Source organism: Aulonocara sp. 'chitande type north' Nkhata Bay, linkage group LG5, assembly GCF_057382095.1.
Source record: "Aulonocara sp. 'chitande type north' Nkhata Bay isolate Kocher_YH1m ecotype deep benthic linkage group LG5, A_spYH_male_GT1.1, whole genome shotgun sequence".
Lineage (NCBI taxonomy): Eukaryota > Metazoa > Chordata > Actinopteri > Cichliformes > Cichlidae > Aulonocara > Aulonocara sp. 'chitande type north' Nkhata Bay.
The window spans coordinates 25,945,318-25,972,100 of record NC_141348.1 but is presented as its reverse complement, the minus strand read 5'-3'; the positions used below and the strand labels follow the sequence as shown (position 1 = coordinate 25,972,100).

General features: G+C 40.2%; 1 protein-coding gene across 4 annotated transcripts in view; it reads left to right on the top strand.

Annotated features, from left to right (window-relative positions):
- Positions 1-26,783, top strand: part of bsnb (bassoon (presynaptic cytomatrix protein) b) — a 78,141-nt gene that overhangs the window by 19,645 nt on the left and 31,713 nt on the right. For all 4 annotated transcript variants that reach the window (XM_086292529.1, XM_086292528.1, XM_086292527.1 and 1 more), the window contains exon 3: positions 6,043-6,822. In XM_086292529.1, the coding sequence (XP_086148655.1) occupies positions 6,043-6,822 (780 nt within the window). The remainder of the gene's footprint in view (positions 1-6,042; positions 6,823-26,783) is intronic.

The following is a 26,783-nucleotide window of genomic DNA, read 5'->3' as shown; positions in this document are numbered from 1 at the left end:
GACACATGATGTACTGTAGACTCAAACGGTATTGCAGAGTGGAGTCTAGAGCTCTCTGTGGCAAAATCTCAAAGGAACTGACTATTAAAAGTTTCATAAAGGTAGCAACAAATCCTTTGCAAGGGAACGGTATTGCATTGCAGTGCACAAGCGTTCATCATATCATGCCGATTTCCTCTACTGTAGATCACGATTTAATGTTATGCACTCTGCACTACTTTCCCGCATACTTATTAATACCATGACTCCCTGCCATTCCCAACACTGCACCAGTATACCTGGTGAGAGAAGTTGAATAGTATGCATGAAAAGAAATTTAACAGCGATTCCCCAACAATGACTCAGGATTTTCATTAGCTTTGTTTCCCTGCTTGGTAACATTCAGGAGTAAAACAGATGTGTTTTATTGAGACTGTTCTCGTGTAGTTGTTTGTAGAGCTGCTTGTGTTTGAGTTTAGCAGAGGCTGGGAGACAAATTGACAGAGAGAAAGAGAGAAAGGGGGAGCGAGGCATAGGGAGGAATTTCAATGTCTTTGGCCCAATTTGCAAGGAATTGATAAACCACTGCATTCCAAGTGTCCCGATCCCCAAACTGCAGTGCTCAGCTGCTGTACATACCGCATGGTGATACTGCATTGTGATCTCTAAGACAAAGCTGCTTTCTTCATCTGCATCTTTGTCAGCTGAAGTTTGGATGTGTCTCAGCGCGTTCGTTATCCAGCTTTCCCGGGGAATGATGGACGGCATGATGTCTCACACCTGTCAACGAACGCACGAAGAAGAAAAACAGGGAAACTTTGTGCACCTGTGTGATGTATGCAGTGTTACATCTTCTAACGTCTGTATATGTGTCAGACTCCAAGACAGCAGAAGACAGAAGCACGCACTCGTAAATGACAGGTAGACACTCTCAGCATAGTTCTTTGTTACGCGACTATTTTGGTACAAACATTTACCTGGCAGTGTGGCAGTTAGCTTTCTGAAATTTACCCTCATTTGAAACTAGCTGTGTATGAATTTCTGGCTCTGAAGAGAGTCGTCATAAACACACAGATGATGATGGAGCTGGAAGAAGAAAATTAGATGGAGTGATGGGATGTGAGAGATGCAGATAACAAGGAGAAATGAAGATGAGTGCAGGAGAAAAAGATGGAGGACTGCAAAAGAGAACTGATAGAGAGGCAGGGGAGGAGACACAGTGTGCAGTGTGCTTGTGTGTGTGTGTGTGTGTGTGTGTGTGTGTGTGTGTGTGTGTGTGTGTGTGTGTGTGTGTGTGTGTGTGTGTGTGTGTGTGTGTTTTTTTTGCTGATACAGATCAGATTTCATAAAGATCCACATGATTGCCTCATAACAACGGGGACGCAGAAAGGAATGAGATGGAGAGGTGAGGCAAGCAGAGACATGAAGAAATTGATAAATAGCTGCTTGCCCTTCGCGCAGCTGCTTTCTTTGTTTTTTCCAGAGTGTTTTTCCCCCTTGGTGAGCTTTATATGATTATCCTAACAGTGTGTCTGAAAAAAAAATGTCAATGACAATAATTGTCATAGAAATAGGAGTTTCTACACGAGTCTCTGATTAGATAAAGTGTGCAGTGTTAGATGGCGCTGTGTTGGCTTTTTTCACTGTCCCCAGGAGTCACCTCTGCACCCGGCTTCTCAGTTTCCCTGATTGACAGTGAAAACCACGGCCTGATCGCTCCTTATACCAGGAACTGGCAGTGAGCCAGGCAGTAGGCTAAGGTGCTGCTGAGCTTGTGACTTACTCTGTCTACACGGACTTACTGAATGACTGACTGATCGAATGACTGACTTAAGAGATAAAGAAATACTGTGAAGCAGGTGAAGAGGTTGCTAAACATTTAAAAGCAGTCAACAGTCAAATTTTGAGCTATTGCAATAGATTCATTAAAGATTTTGTTGCAATAAGAATAAGATAATATATAATTAAAAACTGCATTATCTTGTTATTAAAAAATGACTGTTAAGCAGAGGGAAATGTAGTCTATTACTGCCCCATCTGGTTGAAAATTTCAAGCCCATGCCTCTTACAAGAACAGATAGGTGTGGTCAGAAAGCAGCAGCAGGGATTCGAAGAAGAGTTAAAGTTCTTCCCGATGACTAAAGCAGTGCTGTAAAATCATGTTAGCAATCTCAGAGTCGTGCTTGTCATAATATGTGTGGTAGTTTTCTGATGAGTGTTTCATCTGTGAACTGATGAATAGATTTTTAATTTCCTTCACTTTTAACACAGCCTGAAAGCTTCTCTTTGCATAATCAGAATTTGATCCAGAAAGGCAGATAAAAAACTAGACTGTAGAAGAGTTGGATCAGGATAGGATTTTATGGCATTTATGCCGTATGCACTCACTGCATAGAGCCTGCAGGCAACCAGCCAGCTCAGCCGGAGGAAGTGTCTAACACACATGATCTCCCCGATTGGTTGTTTTTTTTCTCCACCCAGAGGAAGCAGCTGCCTGTTAGCAAGTGCTACAGCTACAGAAAATGCTGTCTAGCTCAGCACTACTGTACTTCTGCCCAGATCAGGATAGTTACTGTAGGTGCTGTATTGCACCTGTAATCATACCTAATGGTGAGATCAATGTGTGCTGAATATGACAAACTCAATTCTACATCATCTAAACTAGAATTCTGACCACTGGAGGCAGAAAAAAGTGCAGCGTTGAGAGATGTGAGTCATATCACTACCCATATCTCATTTTTTGCAGCAGTTCAAATAGTGAATAACTATAACTGAATAATGAAGTGCAATGAAATGAGTGCAGTCCGATCAGGCTTCAGCAAAACTCGATGTTATGAGTGGGTTTAAGTTAGAGAGCTTCTTCTTCAACCAGAAATCCCAGCATAATAGTGAGTCACTGCTTTACAATATGAGGGGCAATACTACAGTTAAGGTCCAGTGACTCATAGTTAAACTGTGAAGTGACTAAATTATGTCTTTCTTCCTCCTGTTTATCTAGTAGTATGATACAATTTTGCTTAATCTTGATTTAATACATGTTGTCAGATACCAGACGGCTTTAGAAATGCATTAATAAATACAAGAGATGCATAAAATAGTATGAAATCTTTGCATTTACTGCATTTATCATATGCTGATATCAGCTTATGCAGAGTTCTATTAAAAACTAAACTTGTAGAGTCATTGTTTATAAATATTTTATCAGTATACCCCTTTCTACTGTATGATATTTGATACACAAGTTTTTGAGACTTCATCATCATCCTCAGTGGGATTTTCTTTCACCTGAAAACGTAAATAAATTGCACAGCACATGTTAAAGCAATAAATTGGGAAAGAAATGCCATTAAAATGAAAACTTATGTGTGCAGATGGATATTTATTTATTTTCTTTACTTGTCAGAAGGTTCAATAAACACTCCATACTCAAAAAAAAAATGTTTTCTGGAAATTATTTCATGTTTCAAGCTTTAGAGGGTTAATGTGACAACTCCGCTTGAATCCACACTGAAGTCTGCTCAGCTGTGATGTGTACTCTGCCACATGTAGTGCTGAGTGTATTGTAAATTATGGAATAATGGAGCAGGAACATCTCCGCTGACAGACTGTTAGTTAAAAGCATTTTCAGACTGCCCTTTTTTTTAGCATTAGACTTTTTTTTAGAAATTCTTAGAGTGCAAATAATTCTCAGGGAAAGTTGAACTAAAATCTTTATGAAATCCAGATTCACAGACTGAAAGGCAATTTTGACCCTAAGCTCTAAGGAAAAAAAAACCCAGTCCAGCCTTCCCAGCTTGTTCTTTGAGGCCCAGACCTCCAAGCGATAACCCAAACCTACAACCTTTTGCTGCCTTCATTTATAATTCATTAAGGTATTATGCAATGACCACGAATCCAAGACAGTTACAATAGTGTGGCAGCTGTCAGAGCACCAGGATGCCAATTACAGTCTATGGCCATGTGGCATCACTAGCGCCTCTTTCTGGCTTTCACCTTTTTGTGTGTGTGTGTGTGTGTATGAAGCAGTAAGTGAACAAGAAATGAAAACAAGAGGCAAAGAGATCAACAGGAGAAACACAAGGAGATTGGAGGAATGAATTTAATGAGGAGCTCTCCACGTTATGTAATGCAAATATGAAATCATGAGAAAGCAAAAAGGAAAGAGACTCCCAGAAAAGACAGAGGAAGGGAAGATTATAAAATCAGGGGCAGCAGTGATTTACTGAGGATTTTCAGAGTTCATCTCATTTGTCAGATTTATTTCACACACATTTTGTTTATGGGTAAGTGATGGGTAGCAATAAATGCCTATGCGGAGGCATGGGGATACTCAAATCCTTCCTCAATGAGATATTTTACACCATTCACAATTATTTTGCGGTTGAATCATTTTCCACACACAATATTTCCCATTCAGAGCAGGCTGGAGGCTGCCCCAGCACGCACTGGATAAAGGACTGCGCCCAGTCTGTCACATAAACAGATCAACACACTCATTCACATTCACACCCATACAAGCATTCTTCAGTTTTTAGTTCATTTTACTTGGATATCCTCAGAGAGGGAAGAGAAATTGGACTAGTGGCGTTTATGGTTCACTAAATCACTGTGGATGACATGAAAACACAGTTACTCACACCCAGTCCTTGCTTTTATAGTTTCTGGTGGTCATTTTATAAAAAAGCTAATGGTAATGTTTGTCACACTGCTAGTGTTTTATACTTCAGTGGGAAATCTACAATGTAACCTACTGCCTCTGTGCAAACCCCTCTGAACCATGCACCTTAACACAGGCGGTTGCTTGATGTGCGTCTCCCTAAAAATGTAAATACACGTCAGGTTGGCACACCTGGATTCATCCTGCTCACTTTCGACTACTTTTTCACAGCAGTTTTTAAATATATCAGTGAGAGAAAAACAACCATCATCTCAGTATAAGGAATAACATCAATATAAGGACACACATAAGTTGGCAAATTCCTGGAGAGAGTGTTGAAACTATCGGAATGGATGTGAGGGACTTTACAAAAAAGTGGAAAAAGTTGAATCAACCACGATAAAGAGTGGGGACACAGGTGGGAAAAAGTCCCAGCATTTTATTGGTTTCTGTCAGCCAGCAATATGTATGAAACACGAGCCACACACACACACATAAAAATCATACCAACGACATCGGCCACTTCTACAAGTTATATCGTAGGCACTCGAAAGATTCCCAGTGAAAGCCTAAATCAGACAAGATGCTACCAGTGATGCTGTTTCTATTGTTGACTTGACATTACGGTCATAAATGAATGCAGTGGATTTTCAGCTTTTCACTTGCTTACATGAAGACTTAGTTGTGTCTGCTTTTGCAGTCAAAAACAGCACATTCATGTGTTTGCCTTTGTGGGGGAAACAGAGTTAAGAAGCTTCCATGCTGAAAGCGAGTGGCAGAGCACTGATTGTTGCAGCAACAGGCAAAATAAAATAGGCTGGTTCCAGTTTTAACTTTTCATAACTTTGGGGTGAGAAATTAAAGTGACTACCAATAGGAGCGAATGATACTGCTGATTGACACATGAGGGGGTGGTAAGTAGATTAGAGAATTACCAAAACAACTGAAAGCCAGAATGCCCACTAGCAGCAACCTGTCAGCCACGGAGTGATGTGTGATGAGTGAATCACTTTTTATGTGGCTTTAAAGTTCGCAGTAGAGAATCTAGTGAGTAAATGGTAATGTTGGTCTGTGAGGTAGCTGCTTATTCTTTCATTCTTTTTTCAGGGGTGTCAGGCTTGCTACTAGGAGAGCATGTTGACATAGTGAAGTAGAGGAGGAATGGAGAAAGAGGCTTGATTATCACCGGGACTTTTCAGGCTGCCTGCAAGACTTTTCCTTGCTATCAGTTTGTGGCACCATGGTAAAATCACTCAGTAGCCAGCAAGATAAAAATGCAACCTTCTTTCAGCAGTTGCAGGAAACTGATTATTCAATGAATTTCTATTTTTGTATCCAGTGTACCCCATTGTGAAAACAAGATACTGTAGCTTATTGCCATTGCCTTGTTTTTCTTTCTTTTTCAGGTCCAAGAGTGGTTATGTCTAAACTGTCAAATGCAGAGAGCACTGGGGATGGATATGACCACACCACGTTCCAAGAGTCAGCAACAGATTCACTCTCCTTCTCATGCAACCAATCCAGAACCTAAACCTAACGCTTCAGCTCAGCCCACACCTCAGACACATACACCTCCTCAGACGCAGCCTCCATTGCAGGCCCATCCAGTGCCTGGCCCTACCAAACAGACTGGTCCAGCTGGCGCAGGTCAGCAGCAAGCAAGGCTGCCTCCAGGGGCAGTCCCTCTCCCTGGGATGGCCAAGGCCCCATCCCAGCCTGATTTATCCCGTAGTTCACCCGCCCACCAACCCCAGCACCCACGCCAGGACCAGACGCGCAGTGCAGGAAGCTCCCCTTCACGACAGCCCCCACCTCCAGAGCAAACCTTCGGGAAGTTGTTTGGCTTTGGTGCGTCTCTTCTCAACCAAGCAAGCACTCTGATATCAGAGACTACTCAACCCCAACAGCAGCCCCCTAAACCAGCCCCCAAACCAGGAGGACCTCCTGGTCCAGGAGTTGGGGCAGGTAAACCCTCAGGACCTCAGTCTGCACAACAAGGGCCTCGGCCCCCTTCTCAGCAGCAGCAACAGCAAAGGGGACAAGAGGCCAAAGCCTCTTGTCCCCTTTGTAAAACAAATCTCAACATAGGCAACACAGCAGAACAACCCAACTACAACACCTGCACACAGTGCCGCTCTCAAGTGTGCAACATGTGTGGATTCAATCCCACTCCACACATAGTCGAGGTAAGATTCTGATTTCCAACACAAAATGGCATGTTTTTGTGAAAAACGCTGAATTGTTGCATACTCGCTACAATGGTTGTTATCAACTTGATGCTGCCAGGTCATCTTGGTGTGTTCTTGGTGTGAACAACTTCATTTCACTGAGGATGACTGCTTGTACGAATCCAGCATGTGGCTCCAGGGATTGTCAAATAGACAGCAATTGCTGCATTTATTCTATCCTTGAGAATCACCGTGACTCTGATTCTCTTGTTCCTTGGTATTTTTTTTTTTAAGAATGACCCACTCTTTCTCACTCTCATTCTTTAACACAGAGCTATGAAGGCATTATTACAAATGATAACTAAATGATAAATAGCTAACTTGATAACATTTCTTCATTGATATTTGGAGCCTTCACAGCTTGCACAAACAATATTTTACATAAGCCTGTGAGCTTCTCCTTTTTCTCCTGCCTTTCTCTATTTCACAGTCGGGACCTGCTTCATTCAGCTCCGTCAGGGCCTTTCATGTGGTTAGCAGAGTGAAGTCCAAGCTGTGACTCACCTCATCAGTGACTACCCTGGAGAAGCGCAGAAATAAATGACCTATCTACAGGAAACAGAGGCTTATTAAATTCAATTTAATGGATAATCTTAGTATTGGTTAGTCATATCTCAGGGTCACCTGAGGGTATATTTCTTCTTTAAGTGCCCCCTTGTCCTGTGTCACGCTGGGAGTCTGGTTGGTAAGAACAGGACCTGACAATAGCATTCAGAGCCAGGCAATAACAGAGTTTAATTATGCAAATCAAGTCCAATTGAATGATAGCAGTAATAACAGGCTTGCTGCAGAGCGCTAGCGTTTTATGGGCGAGTCTTGTCTTCACAGGCATCGGGTTGTCACAGGCAGTAGCACAGCCCATTCATAGATTGCTATGGAAACAGAGAGATAATTTGTTTGTCAGCCATCCCTTACATGCTTGGATGCTGAGATGCTCAGAGTCTGCAAAAACTTTCAGACTGCTGTTGCTCTTCTTTTAGGAGGAACTCAGTTAATAGGTGTGTTGTGTTTCTGCTCTGCAGGCTTAAGCCTGCATCTCAATCCAGGATTCTTTCCAAATCTGTGAACAGGTTTTGTTGTCATTCCTCGTGAGCTGGCAGGTGGGTCGCTCCAGAGTGGGTGAGAACCATTTGGACATGGTGTGAGGCTTTGTACTTTGAATCTTGGTTCCTCAGCTTGATTTCCACAGCTTGTTTGGCACAGATATCCTCCTTCTCATCCTCTCTTAATCTCTCCAAACTTTAGTGTTTCTTTGCGCCGGCAATGTTGTAACCATTCTTTCTTCTTTTCAAGGATGTGGTAACAAAGCTGTTGGGGTTAGGGATGCTGTACTGTTGTAATTGTAAAACTTTTGATACGATGCATCAAATAGCACTTTTGCACAACACGAAGTTTGAGCCATGTTGATATAGAACGTAGGCCATGGAGGAGAATTGTCAGCATTATGGAGATGTTTAAACTAAGCAGTGGTAACAAAACTAAAGAAGGTTGCCTTCCCTATGTGCATGAGTCCAACAGACTCATTGAAGAAGCTGTCATATGCTAGATTTATTGTCTGTTTGACATGCTGGTTGTTGGATAGATCTGGATATCCTCTTCCCACACAGTTTTTCAATGTCATGACAGTGTTGCTCATTAGCTATAATAATTTTGAGCAAGTTAGTCAATGATGTGATGCACTTTTTATGCATACAGTGACACTATGATTTTATCCATGTGCTGATTTGTGTTTGAGTTTAAAGAAATCAGCTTTATCAGGTTTTGGCTAAACAAGAAATACTAAATGATGAATAGTTTATTGTGTATAGTGTTTGCTGTTATTTATGTTATACTAGTTTTTCATTAGGCACAGGTGTTTGTGCTTAGGACTGCTTGTTATTGCAAATATCTAATCCGCTAATCACATGGCAGCAGCTCAATATACTTAGGCTTGTAGATATTGTCAAGATGACCTGCAGAAGTTAAGAAAAAGCATTAAAATGGGAAAGGAAGCTGATTTAAATGACTTTTAAGGTGGCATTGTGGTTGTTGCCTGACAGGCTGGTCTGAATGTTTCAGAAAGTGTTGAACTGCTGGAATGTTCCTAAACAACAAACTCAAGGGTTTATAGAGATTGACCTGAAACCAGTAACTTAAATAATCACTTGTTACAATAAAGGTATGCAGAAGAGCACACAACACAAACTTTGAAGCAGCAGAAGAAGACCACACTGGCTGTCACTCCTGTCAGCTAAGAACAGGAAATTGTAGTTACAGTTCACACAGCCTCACCAACACTGGACAATAGAAGATTGGAAAAAGGTTGTCTGGTCTTATGTGCCTTGACTTCTGCTTTAACATTTGGCTATAGAGTGAGAAATTTGCATAAACCAGCGGTCCCCAACCCCCGGGCCACGGACCGGTACCGGTCTGTGAGTCAATTGGTACCGGGCCGCGAGAGTTGAGGCTCAGGTGTGGGTTCAGGGTTTTTAGCGGTTTTTAGCATTTATCGTTTTTATCGTTAACTTGGTTTCCCTTGGTCTTTTCTTGTGTGTTATGAATAAATCGTCTTTTTTTTGGTACCAGTACTGGTTTTGTTTTGTTGTATTTATCCGTGACACCTTAAAGGCCGGTCCGTGAAAATATTGTTCGACATAAACCGGTCCGTGGCGCAAAAAAGGTTGGAGACCACTGGCATAAACAACATGAAAGCATGGCTCCATCTTGCTTTGTACTGTATCCGTGACTCAGGATGAATTTGCAGCAACTGTGATGGCTAAAGTCAACATGGACCAAAGTCTCTAAGCAATGTTTCCATTATCTTGTTGAATCCATGCCACACAGAATTTAGGCAAGTCTGATTGTAAAACATTGTTCAGCCATTGTAACAAAATAGCCTGTTGGTGTATATTAAAAAAAACATCATTACCAGATTTATATTTCTTTTCTGCTTTTGTTTTTTTTTTTATATTGTTATTTAATTGCATGATATTTTTTAGAGAAGCAGTTTGGTTTTTACTGATACAATTATCTGAAGATGTCTGTTTTTCCTGCTACAGTTGTACAGAGAACTTAGAATAAACAGTTCCTACAGTGTTGACAGCTCAGAAGATAATTACATTAACTGAAAGCGGGACACATGTAGAGAAAACTAGTGTCTAGAAATTGGCAAACAGAGGAAACGCAGAGAGAAAATTTACCTAAATTCACTGGACCTATAAAACTGTTGAATTATTTGTTTCAGCCGCTTGCCTACGTCATGCCAAACCATCTCCGGTAACAGATTGTTACATTTATCGAATGCATATTCTCTCGCAAGGAGAAAAATAAATTCTAGCCTGTGGAAATCAGAAAACGCTTGAAGCATTCAAGAAGAAAAAAATATTTTCCGTCACATTATTAGTGACACAATGCATAATTCATCCAGAGCGAATTAGGCTGAGCTGCATTATATAAAAAAAATAGCGAGCCCCTTTTTAATCTGGGATGAGACGAAGATTGCCAGTGTCTATGCGAGAACGTGTTGAAGAATGGAGGAGGAGGAGGAGGAGAGGAAGGAAAGAGGTGAAAGATTGAGGAGGAGGAGGAAAGTGAGAATCAGTGATAATTAGCGTGAGGAAGCCAACTGTTTGTTACATTGCGGAATATTTCACATCAATTAGTGTTGAAAGTCATGTGTGGCTCTGAGTAAATAAGATGTCCTTGTTTTGGGAGGTTTCCTCCCCCTTTATTGCTTCTGAAGGAGATTTAAACAAACCCCCGTGTCATTGTCATCTCCCCAGAGTTTGGCTGTAAATAGAACATAGAATATTTTCACTGGAGTGTCTGCTGCTCAATCTGTTTCACAGTACACTGGATTTCAGTCCTTACTCCTGAATAACTCTGTGCTTCTGTCTCTCCTCCTGGTATCACAGTCTGCTAGTGAGGCAGACACGGCAGAGTGGATGTCATACTTTAGATCTTTCATGACTCGAAATACAGGTAGAGGTGTGACTGACATAAGAAATTACCTCTGACTTCCCAGCATTCTCACTTTAACATTACTTTAAAAAAACAAAACAAAACATGATTTCATTGTGTTTTTACTCCATATGCCTATTTTTCCCCGTCCCCATGGTTGGTTAGATGTTCTCATCCGACCCTGTTTGCTTAAAATTGTCCCCATTGTTTATAATGTGAAAGAGGCCCAGAGTGGATATTTAGTCAAAAAGGAGCAAATTTCTCACAGAACTGCAGAAAAGTGTAGAGAAACAGAAAACATAGCTCATCAATAATTCAGTGAAGGAGAACATTATAAATAGTTCATGCAGTGTGCAGCAGTGAGAGAGCTGTGTTTGATTCCACATGTCACATAGGGTCAGTGTGTGTTGATGCATGTGTGCATGTGTGCATGTGTGCGTATTTGTGTCTGAGAGACAAGAACGCATAAACGCAGGTGTCCTGAAACTAGTTATTGTTTCTGGATACGTATTTGGACATTTAGACACAAATATTCAGGCCTCTATGAAAGAGTTGTTCCTTCTTTTATGGGAATGTGGCTTTTCGGCTGCTGGTTAATGCTCTAATTTTCTAGAGTATCGAGGTAGATCAGACAGACTTGTGTTTAATCTAAGCACATCCTGGTCATGTGTCACTAAAGTAAAGTTCAGCTGTGGTCTATTTTGGATCTGGTTTCAGTTCACGGCGGTTAGCGTAATAAAAAGCTGAAATAAAGTCAGAATTTAATAATCAACTTTTTGACATCAACATATGATATTTACCAGTTATAGTATACACTGTTACAGTCTCATTCTTTAATATGCACAGCTGTAGCAAGGCAGTAAAGAGGAAAAGGCAGTCTGTTAAATGAAAAACCTGTATGGTAAATTGGCGCCTTTTATGCACCTTCCACAGAGGATACAATAAACTATGCTGCTCACACATGAAGTGAATTTGCAGAAGCAGTTTTAGCTGTTAAAACAGGGCTGTCAGACATATGAACTGTGGGCCACATCCAGTCCACCGGAGGAGTGGATCTGGCCCACCAGCAGCCCAAGCAGTGTAAATTGTAATCATTAGAAATGGTTTTAATGCACATGTAATGACAGTAGATCAGTAGATGTTATAGTAGATGTCTCAAGAATGTAGTGTGGAAGTATTTTATTTTTATTTGTGCACTGTTGTGGTTCACTAAAGATCCAGTTAGGCTGTACATGAGTCATGAGCTGAAATTGGTGAGACACCTGCATTTTACATGTGTTTAATAAAAAAGACTTGATTCGATTTGTGTTGCGAGCTATGCATGAATGAAATTCATATGAGTTATACAAATCATTGGTCTTCTTTTCTGGCTTTTCACCACAGGAGCCCGGTGTCCTTGAGTACACATCCTGCATACAGTGAACATATGTAGAACATGTAGTATTTGCGAATGTGTCACCGGACTGCAGGAACACAGTTGCTGCTTTCACACAGAGTGGCAGTGTAGCTGAACACACCATTCTTATTCTCAAACATGTTGGAAGTGTTTTCTGAAGGTTGGCACCAGCCTGTGTCTCCCTTAGGAGTCTCATCCAAAGCCAGATGGCTGGTGGCATCAGGCATCCAAGCCTGCCATGCTGAGCCTGGCTGCTTCCAAAGTGATGATGGTACGCCATCACAGATTCAGACACCCACCCGGCCTCGATCAGCTGCTCGCTGCCTTTTAATATTCTCATATTCCTTTATACTGCAAGTGCTGCGTGCCTAGAATAACCCAGTGCAGATAGGTTCTGGAGGAAGAATTACAATTTTCAGGTCCACATGAATCTTGCACATGTCATTCACGCCTGCACGTTTCTAGTAGGAGTGAATATGACTTAATCACAGCCACTGAAACACGATAATGGGGATTACAGCTACATGCAGCGAGGTCTGAATTTACAGTTTTAATTTCTCAATTTGTGAGCTGGCTGTTGAAAATTACAACATAAAAATACGGAGCAAACCATATTCATCTGTTCTCCTCAGCTTAAAATGGCCCTTATGCCAAAAGTACATATATATTATGAAACACCTCAATGCTTGCTTGTACCTTATGATACCTTTGAATATTTCATCCCTTTCTCATACGTGACTATATGCAGATTAGGGTAGATTTGCCATATTCATACAGTAAAATTGTCCTGCTGACACGTCATTCTTCATTGTGATGCTCTGGTTGTTTTGTTCTCTTGTCTTATTTTCCACTTCGTGATGGATCTTTGCACGCACACTCCTACTCTTTGCGTTTCAATGATCTCCTTGTTCCTTTTGCATTCCTCTTCCTCGTGTCTACACGAAGGAGTTTGGAACTGCTTGCTGTTGACACATTGATTGAACTGGCAATTGCTTCTGGTTGAATACCTTGCAGTTGACATTGCAGCATGGGTACTCAGCACTCTTGATTTAGTCTGTGTTGTATTTATTTAGCCACAACAGAAGGACTAGCATTTTAAAACTTCCGCACATAATAAGAGAGTACTTAAAGGAGCTGATACGGAGGAAAAAAAAGAAACACAGAGATGAGTGTGTTTCTGTGTGCATGTTAAGGGGTTGAGTGGGGATTTGGGGTTGGGGTAGGTCGTAGAGGGAGCTAGTTGGGAATAGTACTAATCCATTTTGAGGGAGTTTGGTGGTCCCTTTGAGTAAAGAGCTTAACCCCAACACACCATTGTAAAGATCCACCCACACAAATAAGTGCCATCTGAGAATTGTAAGCCTTGTTGGGTGATTAAACTGAGACAATGCCATTTCTTACTTTGTTTGATAACCATGTTAGTATTGAAGAGGCTGTAAGAGGGAAATACCCTGTTCTTAATCACATAAACCCTGCGTTTCTAATAAATGGGTGCACTCTTAGCTTGAATTAAGATCAGTACAGTATACACTACAGTATGATAAAATTCAGTGTGTATGACTGTGCTGTGGATGACTTGAAGATGATGTGGTGTACAGCCATGACTGTTTCCTGTTGAGATTATGTGGCACCCAGCACAGATGGCTCGCTGGTTTGAAGGCTTAAATGCCACTCACTCTCATCCCTGGGAACTATGTGTTTGGAACCAGGCTCTGTGCTCAGACAGAGTTGCATACTCTTTCCCTGAACTTCTGTATGCAGCAGATCTATGGAGACAACCAGAGGCAAAGCTCCCAGAGCAGCTTTTAGAATTCAAGTCTTTTTGAGATTTTTGACATTTTATGGCAACATTGTTTTGCCCGATTGTAAAGAAAAGAACAACAAAAAGTAGAAAAAGATAAGAGGAAAATGTCTAGCACGAAGCCGACACTGGGACTGCTTTGGTTTCCGCATTATTCTGCTGCATTTCTGCGCATTGCAAACGTAAATTTGTCTCTAGATGTCTTTGAGATCAACTTTAACCTGTAACTTGCTCTACCTGCACCGGCTGTAGTATCAGTGCTTTTCATGAATAACTACATGAGGTGAGGAGCACATGGACCATACTGAACTTGAATTACCCCTTCAGACCTTCTGGTTCTATCTTCAAATGCCTTTTCTCTCCTATCTTGTAAGAAAATGTGCTTTGAAGCCTACAAGGGGCCTCGGCACTGGCTTAATCACCTCTTCAAAACTCATCATCTTCAAGGCCTGATGGCTATGCTAACTAGCTTTAGCTATGCTCCAGGGATGTCTGGCAGTGTTGGGTCTATCATTGCTGTCAGAGCCACAGAGGCGGGCCAGTGCAGTCCTCCCATCTCTGCTACTGGGCCCTCCCGTCTTAACACATCACTTCACATGCCTCATTGGTGCTCCTGCTCTCTCTTCCCCTCAGCACCTCAGTCATGCGATTGCTCCCTAATGCTAGCATTAGGAAAGAAGGAGGGGTTAGCTGAATGCGCTCTATGCTTAGAGGCTGCAAATACTAAAAGCCTGGCAACACAAATGTGAGATTATAGGACAGGAATGTGTGGTTGTATGTCAGGGGAACACAAAAACCGAGCCAGGAAGAGGGAGAGCTATAATGAAAGGGAGCGGGAGATTGAGAGACAAAATGAAAGAGATAAAGCTCACTGATCGCACAGATATTACATTTAACCCCTTGCTAATCTTCTCAGTGCTGCAGCTGTCGGGCAGCTCTGGAAATGACCAGATCAGTTAGTGATGGTCTGAGCTGCTGCCCTGAACAGCATCCCAACAACAAGTATAGCAAAAGCAGCCTGAGGATCTTTAGGCTCTTCTAAACAAATGGTGTTCTCACTGTCTCCATTAATGAAGACATCGGGACTCTGCTGCCGAGGAAGATGGAAGCTGTGTTTTTTCGATATATATATATTTTTTTGATATAGTATTTTCTGTTTTGATCGTTGGAGAGTTGATCCCTGTTGACAGGATGCCACAGAGATGTGCAAAAGACTTGAGCCACCACTCGTGTCTCTATATTTTACCAGGGGATATGGGAAATAGATGCAGAGAAATGTGCAAACATACATGTAAATGCAGTATAAAAAGGGAAAAACAGAAGGCAATATCAGCAAACTTTCTTGTCATTTCTTTAAGAAGTCATCAGGAACAGTTTTTCTGGTCTCCTGAAATGCATTCAAAGCACTTTGGATGTTGGCTGCCAATCCCACACTGTTTCAATAACATTAAGGTCTGCGCTCTAGGGAGGTTAATTCATGACTGATAGTGTTCCACTGTGTGTTTCTAACCGCTTATGCTTTTGTTGCATTGGCAGCGTGTTTTGGCTCATCCTCATGCTGAAAAGTGAAGCCACTGCCAATCAGATGCTTTCGAGATTTCATGGTGGATCAAAGTTTGACAGATCCCCAAAACCACTGGCTGAAATGCAGGCTCAAACCATCACAGAGCCTCCACCGTGTTTTACAGATGGCTGTAGACACTGTTGTACCTCTCTCTTGAGCTCCTCTGTGCATATTGATGATGATTTAATCCAAAAATTCAAAATTTGGATTGAGATCATCATCATCAGATCTGTTGCCACTGATTTTCAGTCCAGTTGTTTTCTAAGTTGGCACACCTCAGCCTTTTCTCTGTTTCCCTGCATTAACCCTTTAAAATCAAGTATATTATATTTGATGCAAGTTTTTGTGAGCTTTTGAGACTCCTACATCATTAACGTGATTTTTCTTTTTCCCTCTGAAAAAAACAAAATAAATTGCACTGTACATTTTTACAGAATACATTTTTAAGAAATGCCTGATGTAGCAAATATGATACAAATTTAAACTTGCAAAGTTACTTTTCACCAGAAGGTTCACTAAACACTCAATTTTCATGGTTTGGACTTTAAAGCGTTATGAATGGCTTCTTGACAGCCACCCTTCCCCTGGTACCTGATGAGGCTTCAGGGAAAGCAATGAATTTAATATACTATGTTTCATATGGACACATCAGCCTCTTGAATTGCTTAAATGTATAATCATGAGAAAGAAGTTTGCAACTTTTTCTTACATAAACTTTCTCCCCAGGACATTTTGTCACATGTCAAGTTTAGTATTTTCTTATCTAATCCAACCTGTGTGAGCCCAGGCTATCTACAGCTAAGGTAAAGCACACATTGTGTCTCATTGTGGATCTTTTCATTAATTGAAATGGTCTAATCCTGTCTAAATTATGCCAGATCATATCTATAAAGCATGTAGATACATTTCTAATAGCCACATTTCATACTGCCTTGCAGACTCAGTCGGATGCATATAAGATGGCTCATCAACCTGCACGTGAGCCTACTGTAGAATTAGCAGACATATTTCTGCTGGACGTGTTCCATTAAAGTTGTCATCTTACTATGTTCCAGTGATAGATTACAGCTTGAGTGACTTGTTTTGAAGTCTTATGTGAGGTACATAAATTTTATTTGCTTGACTGCTAGCTGTGGCTTTCTCCGGCAGAAGTAACAAAAACTCATCTAAAATAAAACAGGACTTAGCAGACAGCCTGATTAACTTGTCCTGGGGACAGACATATGTGACAAGATGAGACGCATGACTAGCGTCGGCTGCCAACCACAGTGTAAAATAGGTTTGCTTGACAGCAGCTTGATTAACATTACTGGAAAACAGAAATAGTGTTAGAGGTGTGACTTTTGTTTTTGTTACCATCTTTATTCTTTATTTGCCTTTGAGGTCTTTTGCAAAATGTGCATCTGACTCTTTAATCTTCATGGCATAACCCATCTTCTGTATGATGCTACCGCAGATAGACTATACGCTTATCGACTAGTACATGCATCTCACTTAATCTCATTTTGCCACACTGCAATTCTGTGTCTTTATTATCTTGCTGACATTAAGTCTGTTTGCTGATTAAATCCTGCAAAGGTTCAGAGCAGTGAGTAAGTCAAGAAATATAGCTGCGCAATCACAGAAGAGGGTAGTGAAGGAAGGTGAAAATAAGACACATCAAAGACTTTATTGTACTGACTGCGTTAGACAGTTTGGCCACAGAGAGTAGTGCATTCACTAAACTAAGTTGAGCTGTATGGCATCGCTGTGGGTGCTTTTAAAGCAAGATTGCAGAGGGATAAACACTGCAATTCATCTTGAATATTCTCAGGGCAAATTAACAGAGCTGGGCTAAAAGGCTTAACTGTGAAAGGAAAGAAAAAAAGAAAAAAATGAAACAGTCAGATGCCTTTCTTGCCTTCAGAACAGCCTCAGTCATCCTTTGAATGCTGTCTTACAATTCCTCAAGTGTAAGAAGGAGGATATTAGATTGTTCTTGTCCTCTAGGGATGAAAGAGGTGGACTGAAAGAATCTGTCACGATGATTGAGTTATATTTAGCAGGGGTGGAGGCGACAGATTAGCATTATTACTGTACTGGCTTTTTATAGAAATATGTCCTTCCCCCTACCTTATATTACAATGCGTTCAGTTCATACTGTAAGCATGTGGACATTTTGTTCTTTGGGGTCTGTGCTACAGGAGATTAAATTGAAAACGAAATAATGGGTACGTTCGGCTTTAATTTGAGAATCCTGCACAGCGGCAAGAGTGTGACAGTTAAAACATTTATTAAACACTTGGCTGTTAAATAAAAAAATGATCAGAACCAAGAGTTGGATATGTTTCTTTTCTAAAGATGGATAAGTGGAATAGGACAGGAAGAGCTACCACTTTGTGATTGGAGGCAAGTAGGAGATGTACATGTACATGTCACTTGGTCAGGAACTAAAAGAAGACTTTATAATTATAAGCTTAGAGGATTCACCAGGAAATGCACCAGAAAATGTCTGGCAAAGTATCAAAAACAACAAAAACAACAAAAGACCAAGCTGCAGTTCACAAAAAATGCCAAACTGTGAAAGGAAGTGCTACAGACTAAAAGAAAAACAATAAAATAAAGAACAAATCAAACCTCTGTGCTATGGTGGAAAATGAGAGTGGGGAGGAAAAAGAACAAGTCGTAAACCAGTGAATCCTTCAGTGAGCTGCAGACTAAGTGAGGACTGAAGAAGGCACAAAACATCTGTTAATGTCTTTGTGTCAGTCAGTAGGGCCAGTTATTACTGCAAAAGACTTTCCATGAAGCATTAAATATGAATAAAAACACTAAAAACAGTACCATGTTTGTACATGTTTATATCAACCTGAAGATGAATCTGTCCAACAACATTCTGTACGAGTTTTAAGTGGTGCAGGCTATTTTGGCTGAGCCAGCTGAGTATGAGAGTTCGCAGTGATTCAGGAGAGACACGAGGGAATTTACTCCTTTTTGTAGGTCACCTTATGAAATGAACGCTCCTGTTTATTAAACAAGCCAAAGAAAGCAAGACCTGACAAGTTGAAAATGAGGCACATAAGTTCTTAACAGACGACTTAACACAAAGTGGACAACTGATTTATCTTAAAAAGGAGCAAATAATAAAGTGTTGTCCTCATGAAGATATAACAAATATTGACTAATCTCAGACAAGCTGGTAAGAAACTAAAGAGTATGAGGGGTGGAGAGCTCTGTAACTCTCTGCACATAAAATCATTTGCAGTCTTTAGAATACCAGATATATATTGAAATGATTGAATTGTATATTTGTATGTTAATCAGTAAATAATTGATGCATAAATGCGTACATACAGTCAAGTCCATAATTGGTTGGACAAGCACACCACCACCACCACAAAGACACCCCTTTAATTCGAGGGGTTTTATAGAAGTCTTGAATTAACTATTTAGGAATCACAGCCATTTTTGTATGCAGTCCCCAATTATCTGAGGCTCAAAATTAATTGGACAGACTAAAATAATTTGAAATTATAAGTATTTGTTTTAATACTTGGTGAAAATCATTTGCATTGAATGAAGGCCTGTGTACAAATGCCATGCTTCTTCCCTTTCTAATAAAAGTAGTTAAAAATATTTTGTTTAACCATGTTTTGGTTTGTTGTTGATACTTTCGTTAATTAAATCTATTCTGTATCTTAACTTATTTTTAACTTTTATGGACTTATTTATGTTTCTTATTTATTTATTTAGTGCACAGCAATTTGTGACAACTTTAATAAACATTAATAACCATAAACATACTAAATATTACTTACTTGATGTTGAGAGACCTTTACTTCAGGTGCCATCACTTGTTACTGCTTGTTACTAGTACCTCTCAGTGGGTTGAGGTTAGCTGACTTGTTTTTGACACTGAAGAATATCTCATTGCTTTCTTTTGAGGAACTCTTGGGCTGCTTTTGCAGTGTGCTGTGGGTCATTTTCTGTTTGCACTGTTTAGTCCCATCCGATAAGTTTGCAGCATCCGGCTGAGTCTGAGCAGAGAGCAGAATTTATCCTGATACGTCTATCAGCAGTCACGTCTTCAATTAGCCAGTCATACATGCCCATGCTATAACATTGCCTCTGAAACTGAAACTGAACTGAAACTGACACCATGCCTTAACATTGCCTCCACCATGTGTTTTCTCTGTGTTTACTGTTTTCTCCCCATCATCCTGGTACAAATTAATCTTGATTTCTTCTGTCCAAAGAACTGTTTTTAGAATCACTGTAACCAGCGGGTTGCACCTTGTTATAAAGCCTCTGTATTTCCATTCATGAAGTTGTATCATGATTATAGACTTTGACAATAACACGAGTGTTTTTAACTTCATTAGATCTAGTGAAGTTATTTTCTTAACCATGAAAACGATTCTGTCATCATACTCTTCGGTTGTCTTCTGTCATCTTTCAGGCCTTTTGCTGTTTTTGAACTGGTCAGTGCATCCCTGATAGGTTTATTTTGTTTGTTCAGCCCAATGATGATCTCCCCCTATTTAAAATTACAGTTTACACTTCACAGTGTAAAGCTATAACGGCATCAACTATGAACAAGGCTCGGCTGGCTGTGAAACTCAGTTAAATTAATTCTGAGCCTCTGATAAGAGGAGACATAATGCAAAACAATGGCTAGAATTGTTGAAGAGTGCAAACAAACAATGCTAAATTTTTATAAACTCCTTGAATTAAAGCTGTACTTTAATTAAATGCAATTTTTCTAAATATAAGAAGCAAAACTATACAAATGACATCTTTGTCTGACACATTATGGACCACCACTTTGCTGGGTTGAGCTACTACTTAACCCAGCAGAGTCTCGCTTAAAATCACTGGGTGGGATCCTTATGGCGTGGTGGTCGTTGGTGGGGGAAGTATTCACTTAACAGTTAAATGTATGATTTATCCCAGTGCAAAAGCCCTGTGGAATATTTTTACAATTATTAGATCGATTATATTGGAATTGTGCTCCAGCTGTGTTGGAAGATTGCTCTAAATCGTTATCAAAACAACTGACAGCTATCTGTCAATAGACTAAACGATAAATCTGATTTATGTTGATTGTTTTTGTATGAATTGTATTAATCTGTACATATTTTATAAGGTCTTTATATGTTTTATATGAAAAAAGTGCGAAGAACCTAGTAACTAGTGCCATTAGATAAATGTAGTGTAGTAGTAAAAAATGTCTTGGAGAAGTGTAACGCCTAAGTACATTCCACTCCTGGTGGTACTATGTAGGCTATAGCTAATGAGACAGGCAGGCAGAGCAGCACAGAGCTTGACAGCATGAGTCTGAGCTTAGGGCAACCGAAATCCTGTAGTCGCAGAAAACTGTCTCCACAAGCACTTACAGATTCGCCACAACAAAAGACGATATAAGATCACATTTAAAAGGACGCCAATTGAGAGGAGCAAAATTCTTGGACTTTTCAAGCCTTTTTTTCTGAATGCTTAAAGTGATGCTTGAAGAAGTATCTCTTAAACTAAACTCGTACACCTAATACGTTTACTAACTGTTCTAATTTGGATGCAAATTCTTTGCTTGGCACTCAACTTGTAATTTTATACCACAGTTTAACAGGAGTGTTGTACATTCAAACACAGCACTCCAGAAGACAAGCTGGTGAGCTCAGAACAATATTCCATGTGATGTGCCTGCAGTTATGGCCTGACCCACAATGCCTAGGTTTTTTCCTAGCACTGCAAGGTTACCTTTTTATGTATTTGTTTTTAATTGAAAAGTATTAAGCTGTTTAGAGGAAAAGAAAATGCACGTTTTTTTTTTAAAACTACACATCAATGCTTTATTTTTCACAAAATTTCATTGCCCTGAAACATAGAACGAGCCAAAACCTCACAGTGTCTTTCACTGATATTCTTGTTAGTGCTCAATAACAATAATGCTCAATAACTGATTTCTTTTGCATGAGATGCATAGTTCAATTTAATTCAGTTCAATTCAATTTATATAGAACCCCTTCACAAAAGCAGTCGTCTCATTATAAGGTAGAGACTCTACAATAATATAGCGCAATTATAATACTTTTCACATTTGAAGTTAGGATTTGTGGTTATTATGTAGGGTTTCGCAGAAAGAGCCAGTAGTTTTAAAAGTAGTGTCAAAGCAGTTATGTTTACAGACATGTTACTGAGTCACAAGTTTTCATATAATTCACTCTCAATAATGACTAAGACTGAGTACACTAAGGTTTTGAGTAAGAGGCAGATCTGTCTGTCATCAGCAGTGGAATGGAACAAGACTTTATGCTGCGGAATAATGTGGCCCATAAGGAGTACATAGATCCCCTGTTCAAATGACTGCTGCGAGGCAGACATCACCTAACACAACACAGAATTTTCAAACGTTAATGTAATAATAAAGAAAAGCTTATTCCCACACACAAAATCCTGGCAAAAGGGTAGTGGTAACATTCCCCTGCTGACATTTGTGTCTGAAAACATACATTTTGGACACTTCTGTATTTCGAGCTCCCTGCTGAGGCAAGATTGCCTCACCAATCAAATAGGTCTACATGTGTGCTGGGCAAGAAAAAGCACCTGTTGTTCCTGCTGACATGAATAGAAAAAGACAGAATATGTAAATAAAAAGCAGGAAACATGACCTGACCCAGTGCTGCGCAGCTCCCAGAGGGACAGCAGAGACACACATTATTGATTGCAGATGACGCACTATTGTCCTGCAGCAACACACTCTGCTGGAGAGGCCATGAGTCCCCCTCTCATAGAAAATTATTTCCCATATAGAGTGCCACTGTTTTGGAAAATATTTATCCTGCACTCTTAGCACCTTGGTAATGTGCTTGTTTGTACACTGGTCATGTTATGCAGTCGTGAAGTTATTAAGCCATTATGGTCTGCTTAAATGCCCAATCTATGCAAAAAATAGATATATTGGCTGTATTTACTTTAATCACATTAAGTATGACTCTGCCAGACTAACCATTTTATGAGTGCTAATTTTTAGTCAGTTATCCTACCAGCGTCCACATTAAAACATTTACTGACAGTAATGGTTGTTGCATGACACTAACGTGAAATCTTGCACATTCATGGTTCACAGGGGACAAATTAGTTGAGTTGACTCATCTGTTTATCCAGTGCTTTTGTGGATAAAAGCATGTCTGCAACTCAAATCATATCCCAATCAGTCTGCTGGGGATGACATGCAGGAAATTGTCTGGAGCAGACAGTAGCCTGTTTTCATATGGGCGCCTGCTCTACCAGGTGAACTGTGCATCATCTTAGCTGGTTTTGATGTCAAAGCGAGGTTGCTAGGTAGTGAATTTAATCTTTCTGGGATTTGTTTAGCTGAGTGGGACATTGCAATAACAGCGGATCTGACAGTCATTTTGTAAAAAAGCTTATAAAGTGTATAAAATAAATAAAGTGTAACTATCTATTTGTAAGTGTAAATTACATTTCATGTCTACAAATAGAAAACTGCTGGCAAGGCTCTTGCAGTACTTCAAGTATGGACAGTCCTGCTACATCATCTGTCTTACATTGAATGTAAGTCTCTTCTTGTATTTTTCTAACTTGAACAGCATTCAGCATTCACACTTTCAGTATAACCTTTGTCTTTATTCTAAATCTAAAATCAGCTCAGTGACTACTTAGACATCAGATGTTTGGCCTTGTAATACTGAAACAACAGCATTCATTCAGAGCAACATAATGTGAAGACCTGCAAAACCCCTTGTCATGACCATTTAACCATTCCTCTGTGCCGGATGGTATATGACTGACAGTGACTGTACTTGAGTCCTGCTTGCTCAGTAGATGATCCTTCATTTCCTCTCTAATCCACAAGCTTCACCACGTGTCCCCATTGAAGGAGTCCCAGGGGATTGACCTATATACCTGCTGACTCTTACTGACATGTCACAGTCGTGCCACTGCCTGGCACACTGCTGGGACATGTGCTCAGTCACGCTTTCCATTGCACACTTAGTATCTTGACCTGTTGTTCATTCAGACTCTTCACATTAGAAATATAATCTAATAGTGCTTTTAAAGATTGCCCCGCTAATCTTTGACTCTCATCAATATTTTGCTTGAAGATAATGTAATTATTGCTATGGGGCTACTTGGAATAAATTATATATAAAGCACAAAAGACTGAATACAAACTTTTTCAATGTAAGTCTCTGTTATTTGAGTGCATATGTAGTATGTCTCAGGGTTTATTATACCTTTGCTGGTACTGATCATATGTGTGTCGACATGTCTGGGCACCAAACTGTGTGTAATGTATTTCCCCAGTCAACGTAGGCTCACCCTGTTCACACCTGCTTGGCAGCTCGCCCCTGTGCACGTGTTAGTTAATAATTCACACTGACCCTCTGCTCCCATGACCTTCACTTGTTACGAATTAATTATGACCTCCTCCGTCGCATGCCTCATTAATCTCTGCGAGACACAGAACGCGAAGGATTATTATGATGGTTGCTGCCTTTGTTGCTACATAGCGACGCTTTGAATTTCAGTACTCTGTAGTTTCTTTGATGGTTGATGTGGCCACTTCTTTTGTTCTGCTTTGTCACAAATAATTTATATTCAGCTAGTGACCAAGGCAGTTTTGATGGGGAAAGATGTCAAAGCTGTTGTTGAATTACTTGGAAATAACTAATATGTAACAGGCAAACTTTGACGTTTTTAAATAAAACTTTGGTGAGGAGGATTACACACGATGCGTGACTGTGTTTCTGAGAATATTTAATACTAGATGTCGTGCTTCCACTTCCTCACTTCCCTTGCACAACTTAGTATCTTTCTTTTACCATTGCCTCCCCCTTTGCGGTTTTTGTTTTGGCTTGGAAACAGCCACTGTAATTCAGATCTGCTAAACAATAAGAAATGTCAGGCTTTATCCTCTGCTTGTATATTAGCCACGGCGTGCTGTTTAAATATTCAAAACCCAGGAGTTGTGTCAAGGAATGGCCACCTGAAATGGGATAGGATAGGGATATGTCTGGGATAGGGCTTTTCGTTTCTTTCTCGTAATGAGCACCTAAAATATTATATCTCAGTGAGGTGTGTGAGTGCATCTAATGACAGTTGACATTTCTTGCTCACAGCTTGTGTTCTAGTTCCTGGCAGAGAGACCATGTGGGGCACAGACTCCCACTGGGAGCTGGCTGACAGTAAGAGGTGTATACAGAAGTTGTGTAAATTGAACACAGTGCTGCCTGTGCATGTGTTTCTCTTCTTTTTGTCCAGCACATTAAAGTAGATTGATGTGCATGTATAAGTGTGTCAGAAGTAAAGTGGGAAAGGGGCGTGCAGATGTCAGCACCAGTTGTGCAGGGACTCAGAGCCAGGATAAAATTAAAAACCCTGGTGTTAAACATGCAGCCTACTCTAAGTGCAATATTTAGCAGGATGCTCAAATGCGAGTTAGTGAGTGTACTGTTCGTTTTTCGTTTTTCAGCTCTGCACGTTCATGTTGTTGTGTGGGTGTGTATGCTCCCACAGGGGCTCCATTTCTCTCCTTGAAATTGTGCACACTCTGGCTCCCTCCATGGGTAGAGATGGTTAAATCTCTCCACACATATCTCACCTCACCAGCAGCTTGGTCTGTAGGTTTGACATTATTTACATGCACACACATAGCTATTTCTGTACAGTTAAACAAAAAGAATTATGAACAGCCGATTTTGAAGCAGTCTTAAATTCATGGATCCCCCCCCCCTTTTCTTTAAACTCTCCTCACATCTTTTTGAAAGCTGGTATGGTCAAAAAAGCGAAGAAAGCTAGAGAATGCACTCATTAGTTCATTTGCAGATTAAACAAAATATGCAAAGTGAAACTAATTGTCAACTTGGTTTTGTAAAAGAGGGTAAAAACAGGAAAAAAGGATGAAATATTATCGACCTGCAGCTGTTATGAATAGAAAGCAGACCCTTTTTAAAATTCTACGGTTTTACAAGTGCCAGTTTAAAGCCACATTAGCAAACAGTTTAAAAGTAAAGAACAACAAGTGCCACATTACACTCATTACATAACACTCAAGATAAAGCTAAGTCCTCCCTTAGTGTTTCCATAGGAGTTACGAGTGTAAGTATCAGCTGCTAATCAAACGCACTTGATAACTGATCATCAGCAAGTGTGTTTACCTCTATGAAATCAGAAGTTTTGGCAGTTTGCTAGTTTGGATCATTCAGGTGTGTTAATACAATGGCAAGGTCAAAAGACATCAGCAGTGATCTTAGAGAAGCAATTGTTTCTGTCCATCAATCTCAGATAGGTTTTAAGGAAATTTCTAAACAATTTGAAGTCATTCATTCTGCAGTGAGCAAGATTAGTCAGAAAGTGGAAAACATTCAAGACAGCTGCCAATCTTCCCAGGAGTGTCCCAGCAAATTCGCTCTCAAGGTTAAACTGTGTAATGCTCAGGGAAACTACAAAAAACCAAAAATAAAACGGGCCTCAGTTAGCTGGCTAAAATGTGAATGCTAACAACAGTGCCATTCGAAAAACAATGAAAAAGTATGGCTTTTTGGGAAGGCTTTGCAGCACAGCTTAGGTTTTCAAAACAAACAAATCACAAGACTTCTGGAACTATATGCTTTGGACAGATGGGACCAAAGTGGAGATGCTTAGCCATAACGCTCAGCATGTTTGACAAAGCCAAAAACAGCATATCAGCATAAGCACTTCATATGAACTGTTAAGCACAGTGGTGGAGGGGTGATGATTGGGGTTTATTCTGCAGACACAGACCTGGGCACTTCATTGAGTAGACCATGAACTCCTCTGTATTCTAAAGTGAAATGTGAGGCCATCTGTCAGACCACTAGAGCTTGTCTGGAATTGGTTTATGTAGCAAACCAATGGTTCCAAGCACAGCAGCAAATTTACAACAGAAGATCTGAAAAAGAAACAAATTAAGGTGTTGCAATTTCAAAGTCCAGACCTCAACCTGATTGCGATGCTGTGGTGGGAACTTATCAGAGCTGGGCATGAACAAATACCTGCAAACCTCAGTGAACTAAAGCCCCACTAATCTGAAGTGTATTCACCGGTACCTAATATTAAGATCTGGTAAGGACTAGAACATTTTTACTTGGGTATTAGAATAGTTTTTACTATGACTGTACAGTGTGCTGTTTCATATATCCAGCATTGTTTTGCACATTTGGTGTCCTAGTTAAGTGCTCATACAATTTTATGAG